The following is a 9915-nucleotide window of genomic DNA, read 5'->3' as shown; positions in this document are numbered from 1 at the left end:
AGACTGACTGGCCTGTAGTTTCACAGATCCTCCTCCTTGCCCTTTTTAGAGACCGAAGTGACATTGGCTATCCTCCAGTCTTCAGGCACCTCTCCTGTTCCCCAGGACCTTTCAAAGATGATAGAGAGTGGTTCAGCAATCACCTCTGACAACTCTCTCAGCACACGAGTAAGTAGTCTTACTCCTTTATTTGACAGGAGGCTACATCAGATGCCTCAGTAGGTACAATAGTAGTATTTCATAGTGTATGTATATATATAGTATGGTAATATTTCAAACAGACAGCCATGGAATAACTTCACTGTGTGAGCTCATTACATTATTGCCAGTGTGTTTCCTGAAGCACCTCAGCTTACGCCTCTTCCTTTTACTTTATGTCAGTGCAATAGCAAAGGTCCACAACAGTCACAAAGGCATTTTGTTATTTTTTTTCCTATTTTAACAATAGTTTATGACAACTATTTCAATCCCTTTTATTCATTTAATTTCAGTGAATGGGCCCTCTGTTCTCACGATATGAAAACAGCAGGAATGAATGTAAGACAAGCAGTCCTGTAAAGTGTTCATGAGCTCTACCCCAACTTCCTTTTCTACTTGCCTCAACAGTTCCAAGAGTTCCACCTGCTGAACATCTTAAAGCAAGACAAAGTTCTATGACAGAAGGTAGTATCTGAGTTGTATTAGCTCAATGTTTCTAAGTCCGTGGGGCCTCAGAGATTCACTCCAGAGTACTGAGGGAGTTATGAGATACATGAGGATATTAGAGTTGGACCACTCTCAGCAATTTACCAAAGGTAATGAGAGGCCTGGGGGGCTCCCTGCTGACTGGAAGCTGGCCGATGTTATACCCAATGACAGGAAGGGCACGAGGGAAGACCCAGAAAGCAACAAACTTGTCAGTCTAACCTCAGTCCCTGGAAAAGTGTGGAGAAGATAATCCTGGGAGATACTGAAAAGCACATAAAGAACAAAGTTGTTCTTTAAACAACAGCTGTGACGAACAGTTTCACACTATGCTGGGTGATGAACTGTCTTGATGGTAGAGCTCAAAGGGTCCTAGTGAATGGGGCTGCATCTGGCTGGTGGCTGATGACCAGCGGTGTTCCCCAGGGCTCATTTCTAGGGCCAGGCCTGTTCAACATCTTTGTCAGTGATCTGCCGGCAGGAATGGGACGCACCCTCAGCAAGTCTGTTGATGGCACTGAACTGGGAGGTGCTGCTGACTCCCTGCAGAGGCCTCGCAGAGGGATCTGGATAGATTGGAGCATTGGGCAGTCAACAAAAGGAAAGGCCGGGTGCTGCCCCTGGGATGGAGCAGTGCCAGACACGGGCACAACCTGGGAGACGCGTGCCTAGAGAGCAGATCAGTAGGATGGGGCCTGGTTGTGCTGGGGATAGCAGCTCAGCACGAGCCAGCAGCGAGCCCTGGCAGCCAAGGGGGAGAAAATGAATTTTGGGGTGCATTAAACACAGCACAGCCAGCCAGTCAAATGAAGTGATTGTCCCTCTATTTTCTGTTGGTGGGGCCTCCCCTGGAATTCTGGGCCCCACGGTATGAAAAAGATGTTAAGGTCCTTGAAAGCGTCCAGAGGAGGGCAACAAAGTTGGAAAAGGGGCTGGAAGGCCTGTCCTGTGAGGGGAGGCTGAGGGCACCTGGGTGGTTCAGTCTGGAGGAAAGAAGGCCAAGAGGCGACCTCGCCGCTCTCTGCAGCTTCCTGAGGAGGTGCCGGTCTCTGCCCCCTGGGGACCGATGGCAGGATGTGCGGGAAGGGCATAAAGCTGTGCCAGGGGAGGGTCAGACCAGGCTTCGGGAAAATATTCTGGACTGTAAGGGTGGCCAAAGGTTGGAAGAAGCTTTCTAGCAAGGTGGTTAATGCCCCACATCTGTCAGTGTTCAAGAGGCATTTGGGCAATGCAGTTGTTACTGTGCTTTAAATTTGGGTAGCCCTGAAGAGGTCAGACGGTTGGACTAGATGATCTTTGAAGGTCACTTCCAACTGTGCTGTTGTATTCTATCTTTTATTAGACAAAATTTTGCTGTTTTTTTATTTTTGTTCTTACTGTGCCAGTAAGTACAAAAAGCCCCCTCTCTTCTATTTTAACCCTATAGAAATCTTCAAAACCATATATAAAGTTGAGAATAACTGTCCTAAGTTTATCTACATGGATTAATTGAACTGTTTGAAAGAAAAGGTTGTTGCTACAACTGGAGTTTTCAGGTTTCTGGTTTGTTAATACTCCTTGTGTTTTTTCTCTTCAGATTCATCAGATAAAGTCAATTCAATTCCGCCTTACTGATGTGATCCTTTTGCAATAGTAATTTACATCTGGTTAGCATCATGGGGGGCAGTGGCCAGACTTCAGTACTACAAATGCAAGTTTAGGCTGGCCAGATCACCTGAACAAAAACATTGATTAAGTTTAATTTCTTTGCACCTTGGGATATACCTTCAAAACAAGCTTAAACTTTTCATTAATTGGCATTTTTGTGGAGTGTGAATGATTTAGCAACACCCTGGAAATCCTCATGCCTGTGACCTGTTTCTCTTTAACTTATATTACTGCTAGCCTGACAATTTGGCATCGATTGCACAAAGTACACTTAACTACAAATGCAAACATTACAACTAAAGCCCGTTTTAACTGTTCTGGGAAATCTAAGAGGATCTGACAGGTAATTTATAGCAGCCTCAGTACTCTTCCCAGGCTTATGCTTTTAAACTCAATTTTCAGCTGGGGAGAACATACAGAACTCACAGCCTCTAATTAGCATTACCAGAAGGAAAAGAAAGGTGGAAAGCATTGATCCATATTGGGAGTTTCTTTATCTCTCTTTAGTAAATGAAGTCCAAGAGAACAGCCTATAATCACGAAGGATAAACAGAAAGATCCATGTGACAGAATATGCCACCACAACAGTCTTCATAAACCCTCAAAGGTAAGTAATGTACCTTGGCTGGTACTCTACACCAGTGGAGCCAATCTCAGGGAAATACAAATACAAGAGACATGCATACAAGACTATGTTACCTTACCCTAAAGAGTGTTCAAAGCGGTTGTGAGAGGCTCCTGGAAAAACAAAGTAAGTGCCACCCAGCTGCTTAATGTATCGCAGGCGCTGAAACTGAGGTGTGTCAATGATGCGAACAAGAAGAGGGTGCATTTCAATATGCCCATGAACTGGATCATTAAAAACCTACAAAAGCCGAACAACAATGCAATGAACGTTTAAAATATGACTTTAAAAATAAACAGGTACAAAAGTAAACGGTATCTAGTAGGGTCAGGTATTTGGTGGGAGAGATGGTAATGGTGATTACTTGATTTCACCTTTAAAATAGGCATATCCCGTCTATCCTATATCAAGATTTATCCTGGAGAGCTACTTAGGCATGACATCAGAAAAGACAAAGCTGTGCATTTCAGGTGCCGAGGGAATTCCAGACAAAAATGTCTGAAAGTGTTACTTGCATTTGTTTAATTCAAATATTTAACACTTGGGAAAACCACTGTCTAGCTACACCTGCTATTCCACTTAAAGGAAGGTACTGCAATACATGTCTGGGATCATAGAATGGTTTGGGTTGGAAGGGACCTTAAAGATCACCCAGTTCTAAGCCCCTGCCAGGGGCAGGGACACCTCCCACCAGACCAGGCTGCCCAAAGCCCCATCCAGCATAGCCTTGAACACGCCAAGGGATGGGGCATCCAGAGCTTCTCTGGGCAACCTGTGCCAGTGCCTCACCAGTCTCTGAGTGAAGAATTTCTTCCTTACATCTATTCTAAGCCTGCACACTTTTAGTTTAAAGCCATTACCCCTGGTCCTACCACTACATTCCCTGACAAAGAATCCCTCACCAGCTTTCCTTTAGCCCCATTAGGTACTGTAGGGCTGCTATAACGTCTCCCCAGACCTTTCTCTTCTCCAGGCAGAACAGCCCCAGCTCTCTCAGACTTCATAGAAGAGGTGCTCCAACCCTCTGATCATTCTCATGGCCCTCCATTAGGCTCACTTCAACAGGTCCATGCCCTTCTTGTGCTGGGGACCCCAGAGCTGAACACAGGGCTCCAGGTGGGGTCTCACAAGAGCAGAGCAGAGTGTGAGAATCCGCTCCCTACACCCTGCTGGCCACACTGCTTTTGATGCAGCCCAGGATACAGATGGCATGCAGGGTTGAAAACTCACATTGCCAGCTTGTGTTGAGCTTGTCGTCAACCAACACCAAGTCCTTCTCCTCCGGGCTGCTCTCAATACCCAATAAGAAGTGTCTGGTTTGACACTGCCTTTTTTTTTTTTTTTTTTTTTTTTTTTTTTTTTTTTTTTACGCCAATTGAGATTTTGCAGGGTGGAAATTATGATTCTACTCTTTTTCATAAAAAAAAAAAAAAAGAAATGAAATCTGAAGTACTCCCTGATTACCTCTAGGTTAGCATTATCTGAACAATGACTCAATGACTTCTACAATAACAAACACATAGATTTAACCCTTGCATCAGAAGAGAACATAAAGCCATTTCATGATACACTTATCTCAGTAAAATACTGGGGCAAATAAGTTTTTTTCTGTGTTCTCTCTACTCCTGTTGCCAAACTGGCAGTGCTGTAGTCAGATGCATAAACAGAGCGATGCATGCTGATGGGCTGGCCTTGCCTGGGTTAAAATAACACACACCACTGTGAGAAACTGTCAGACACCACAAGCAGTGGAAGCAGAAAGAAGTCTGTTAACACAGACCTGAAGCTAAACTAACAAAAACCAAGAAGGGGACACTCCACAAGACAGAAGACGTGAAAGGAGAGCTTCTCACATTTCAAACAGCAGCTCATTTGCCCATCCAATCTCTCACAACCACCAGGTGCCCACACCAAGCTCCTAACTGCTGATTTTAACAATCTTTCTTGTTAACATGGTTTTTGAAAGAACATTGACTATCAAGAAGAAGGACTTGGAGCGTGTCACTCTGCAAAGGAAAAGCACCACTGCAGTGCTGGCTGGCAGGACAGAGCCAACAGGAGGGGAAGCAGAAAGACACAGACAGATTGCTGCAAGTGCCAGCAGGGCGCTGGAAGCAGAGTCCCCCAGGCAGCATCACTGTTACCTTCATTACGTCCACTGCCTGTCTCAGTTTGTTCAGGCAGGCAAGCACCTTCAATCTCTCAGCTGGGAGGCTAGAAATAAAATAGTAACAGATTATTTGAGAGCAAAGTTTGCTAGGTATTTTCCTTGACAATATATATGGAATTACCTGTCTGAGTTCATATTACTCTCATGTGCATTAACTCTTATGGAAACACATATTTTTGTGTTTTTTTTGTGTGTTTTTTTTGTTGTTGTTGTTGTTGTTGTTGTTTGTTTTTTCATAAAAATATTGAAAGCACTTATCCTTCTGAAGTCAAATAGACAAGGAAGAGAATAAATACCACAGAAGTTGTCTGTAAAGCAGTATAAGTGTACTGAACCACTGAAGCATAAAAGATGCAATTTTGCTAAGAACCAATTCTTATAGTTCATAAAGATATTTTGCTGTCATTTTTAATAAACCATTAAAGGTCTCCTTCATGATATATGCATAAACCTTCAATACAGCACTCTTCTGTAGTCAGAAGACTTAGAACATAGGCAAGACAAGTCCTGAGGAAGAGATAATACACTTCATTACACCCACTTTTGTTAACTCTATCTGCAAGTTTTGTCCTTGAGCAAACTGGTTTCAGCCTCAGTACAACAGCAAACACTTTACCACTAGAAAACAGTTTGTTACCTTTTGCACTCTTCAGCAATTAACCATTCTGAGTCCAGCTTTACATCAGTCTTTGAATTTACAGTTTAACAGAAATTAATACCATAAAATGTCAACTATTAACAAAAACAAATACAGCCAGATGCACTGAATATTTTCATCTCAATCATTTAATAATTCACAGCCCATAAAAATATTAAATGCATATGATGCGTGAGCTCCTGGTGAGTTTTTTTGTTTGTTTGTTTTAACCAGTTTGTATCCCTGTCCCCAGCAGAGGAGTTCCTGGCTGCAGCCTGTGCTGCTGTCACTTGCAAGCCTTTAGTTGCCTCTGCTCGCGAGCAAGATAAAAAGCACTGGCAGTGATGCTCAGACCAGCATGTTACTTCACACCTCGAGCAGCTCAACCTGTAGGAATGGTCACAAACTCTCAGATAATTACAAGGGAGTTCCTGAACGAGACCACTATTTACAGGGCAAAAGAAAACAGCTAAAATTGAAAACAAGAGGAGGACCACCTGCATATGCCTGTACTTCTCCGCTACGATAAGATAAAGAACTTGGGCATGGTGGAAGAGCAGAGGAACTCTTCTGCAGCCACCAAAACTGAAGCTTGCACATATCTGTCTTCATGCTCCCAGGAAACACAATTGCAACAGCTCTTTGAGGTCTGTCCAGAAAACAGGACCAAGGACATTCAACTGCTGTCTGTAAGAAACACATAACCTTTGCAACTACGTGTCTGGCTAACTTGGACAGGATGAACACTTGGGGTGGTAACTAAGCACCACCCTCAAAAACAGTTCAGGACAGTTCAGATTTTTAAAAGTAACACCAAACCTGATGTAAAAAGATGATCCCCTTACTTTACTAATTACAGCTAAAGGGGTCTTTAGGGGATATCACTTAAAAGCATGCTAGTAACGCTGATCAAATGTCATAATCATGTTTTTGAAAGAGCCATAATGCAGCACGAGGTACACTGACACCATCATACAGCCATGCCATCAGATAACACCTGCTCAACAGGACATTTTGGGTCACACAAAGTACATGAACTTAGTTACATTTACGGGAAGGTGAGGCAATGCATAGCAGTACCAAGCATTAAGCAAGGGACAGACAGCACTGCTCCTCCCAGCGCTGAGTACGTGGCACAGGCTGTTGGTTGGAAGCACCTGACTGTACTTTTAAATACCACAGAAATTCAGGAGCGAGGAGAATGTTCACTGGAAAATTATCAAGTACGTATGGGGGATGGCACATGGGCATCTACCCACTACTACTTGAGAAGTGACTACAGCTACAGAAAGAGCAAAGGACATAGCGGTGCTATTTACACTGTAGTTTGTTATACAACTACCTGTGCAAACGTTGTCCACAAAGAGCATAGCCAGATGTGCTTTTTTTTTTTTTTTCCCCTCCAGAAACTCACCTCTAGCAGGGCTGTATTACACATTGCTAACACAGCACTCTACACTGTAGGACACATCTGATGGAGGTGCCCCTGGCCAGACCAGTGCTGCAGATGGATGCTACAGAGGCAGGGAAGTCCATGCCTGACCTACCTACCAGTCGCTGGCTCCTGCCTCCAGGAACGCTGACCCCACTTTGGGGCTTGGTCTCCCAAAGACAAAGCATATTGCCAGTATGGTCACGGTGAGCATAAAACCACAAAGAGCTCTTTAGTGATCTTCAGAGAAGGAACAACCGCAAGGAGTTGTTTACATTGTGCCTACACGATAGGACTGCCTCAACCAGAAGATTACAAACAAATCATATTTTAATACAGTTTTCTCAGGGTGTGGCTGATGTAGTTCTTCAAACTGACCTTAAAGCAACTGTCTTTGAAAGGGTGAAGACTGCCATTTCCCCATCCATTCCCCTCCACCCTTTCCTGCTTCACCCATGCCCTCTCTTGCACCACAGACAAGGAAGAAAAAAACCCGCAGCCCCTCTCCTGCACCCATTAGGAATGGAACTATTCCAGAGATGTCAACCAGGCAGCCTCACTCACCACCTATATTCAATGTGCACCACACCTCATTCTGCACAGAACATCCACTTCTAGGAGCAGGAGAATGCATAGACAACTCATAGCTCAGCCTCTAGGCCCCTGCTTTCCCAACTGCTCCTCTCTGTATGTCTGAGAATGACAGGGAACTATACTATAAGTGTGCAGTCATTACTGGTCTGACACAGAGAAATTATTAAAGTTATTGGAGGACATGGCATGCAATAGAAAAAAGCACAAGAAAGATCACTCTTCATTGCAAAGCCAAGCAGAAGTTTTATATATATACACACACACACACACACACACACACACACACACACACACACAAAGCAAAGCAAACAGCTCTAGCAATTTCTCATCCAGTTGCCAATATTTTCAACTCAACAGAATCAGGATGTCAGGCTGCACGGAAGTAAACACCTTACAGTACAAAACTTGCCAACACATCATTTCATACGCCCATCCAGTTTCTGTACCGACTGGGAGCTATTCATGGCAGTTTGGCTCCACAATGTCACGCCTGGGTACACACTGCACCAACAGGACTTGACCTACACGCTTCCGAGAACCCTCGAAGCAGCCTCTGTCTGTCCTGTACGTACAAGCACCCAGCATGGGCACCTGATGCTCAAACAGGCACCAAGGCACTAAAAGCAACCAGCCTTCTGGTGGTGTATAAAGAGAAACCACTCTCTGCTTGTTCTTTCAGCTACACAAATGCCTTTGGCAACAGAAGCTAAAAAAACCTTTAGCCACCTTCCTTGTGATTCCACACCATTCCTACCTGCACACTTAAAACCATTCTAACAAAAACCAAAACCATCTTAACATTGACTTCTGCCAACATCTTACCTCCTCCAAAGCTCGACCCTTCTGCCTTGTCACCTTGAGCCACACTGGCTCTCCTTTCCCCGCCAGCGGACACACCCAGACTCTCACTCTCCGAACGCACCCTTCTCAAGCTGACAGCACTCTTCGCCAGCCAAATCTCTAGACACCGTAGAGACGGGGCCTGTCATCCTCAGCACACTGTTAGCTCCAGGAATCTTACCTCCAAGCAGCCAACCCATACACCAACGTGCTCAAAATCCTCCACACACAAGCACAGCTCTGCACTTGTGCACACCTGCCAAATAACCACACAGGGAACTGCCTTGGTACCGCTAACCACAACAATAGAAAATAACGTGAGAGGAGCAGAGGATTTGGAGACATGTGGAGGAGGAAGACCCCAGGGCGCAGCTATGCCCCTCAGACACGTAGGATCTTTATTTCCCTTCTGTTTCTGGAGAGCAAGAAAGCACATCTACCACCTGAACAACGACCAGGTTCGCAGGAGCTGCCGCTCCCCTCACTGCTGAGGGCAATGCCGGTGGTGCTGAAGCCGGCGCCCTGCTGCCCCGGGCTCCGCGCCGAAAGCAAGGCTCCCCCCGCAGGCCACTGCTCCGTGGGGGCACACCACGGTCTCTTTTTGCATAACAGCCCATCCTATCGTAGCGACCGCAACAAAGATTAAAGCCCAAGCAACTCTTGCGAGGTTGGAATCTGAGCGCCCAGGCTCTGCCTGCGGGACGGAGGCCGCCCCGGCACCCCGGTGCCCCCTCGGAGCCCCGCGCCAGCGCCGCACCTGGGCTCAGCGCAGCGATCGCTCGCTCCCGAGAGGCAAACCCTCGGGAAACGCCCGGCGCTCGCGGCGCGCGTCCTGCTCAGGCTTAACGGGCTTCTCCGGGAACCCCCACGGAGCTTTGCCGGGGGCGTCGGGCTTCTCGCGGCCGCGCCCAACCCGCCCGCCCCGCGCCCCTCTCACCAGACGCGCGTAACCTCCAGAGCGCAGGCGGGCAGGTCCAGCAGCATGGCCCCGGTGACGCCGCTCTCTGCGGGGACAAGCACGCGGTGAGCGGTGGGGGGAGAGCCGCCGCCCCCTTCCCCCACTCCCGGCCCCGCCGCCGTTACCTCGGAAGCGGCGCAGCAGGCTGGGCTCGCCCAAGCCGCTGCGCGAGAGGTGCTGGCAGAGCCGCTCCGTGTCCCACAGCCGCGGGTCGCCGTCGGCAGCGGGGCCGCCGGGCCCCTCAGCCGAGCCTTGGCGCCGCGCGCGCTTGGCGGGGGCCGCGGCCCAGCCCGCCGCCGGGCTGCCCATCGCACCGCCGCCGCCGCGC

General features: G+C 47.0%; 1 protein-coding gene across 1 annotated transcript; it reads right to left on the bottom strand.

Annotated features, from left to right (window-relative positions):
• Window positions 1–2644: 2644 nt before the first annotated feature.
• Window positions 2645–9909, bottom strand: LOC118159032 (deoxynucleoside triphosphate triphosphohydrolase SAMHD1-like). The gene is made up of 4 exons (XM_035313676.1): window positions 9713–9909; window positions 9567–9633; window positions 5101–5170; window positions 2645–3196 (listed from the first exon to the last, which is right to left on the bottom strand). Exons 1-4 carry the CDS (start codon window positions 9894–9896, stop codon window positions 3032–3034), a joined length of 486 nt encoding a protein of 161 aa, XP_035169567.1. The 5' UTR covers window positions 9897–9909; the 3' UTR covers window positions 2645–3031.
• Between the last annotated feature and the right edge of the window lie 6 nt (window positions 9910–9915).

This window comes from Oxyura jamaicensis, unplaced genomic scaffold (genome assembly GCF_011077185.1).
Source record: "Oxyura jamaicensis isolate SHBP4307 breed ruddy duck unplaced genomic scaffold, BPBGC_Ojam_1.0 oxyUn_random_OJ65599, whole genome shotgun sequence".
Taxonomy (NCBI): domain Eukaryota; kingdom Metazoa; phylum Chordata; class Aves; order Anseriformes; family Anatidae; genus Oxyura; species Oxyura jamaicensis.
Note: the sequence above shows the minus strand (reverse complement) of the source record. Positions and strands in the feature narration are given on the sequence as shown.

Coding starts and splice junctions, on each gene's coding strand:
- LOC118159032 (XM_035313676.1), bottom strand. CDS start 9,896: ATGGGCAGCCCGGCGGCGGGCTGGGCCGCGGCCCCCGCCAAGCGCGCG. Junction 9,634..9,712: donor CCTGCTGCGCCGCTTCCGAG/GTAACGGCGGCG, acceptor TTGTCCCCGCAG/AGAGCGGCGTCACCGGGGCC. Junction 3,197..5,100: donor AGGCAGTGGACGTAATGAAG/GTAACAGTGATG, acceptor CGGCTTTTGTAG/GTTTTTAATGATCCAGTTCA.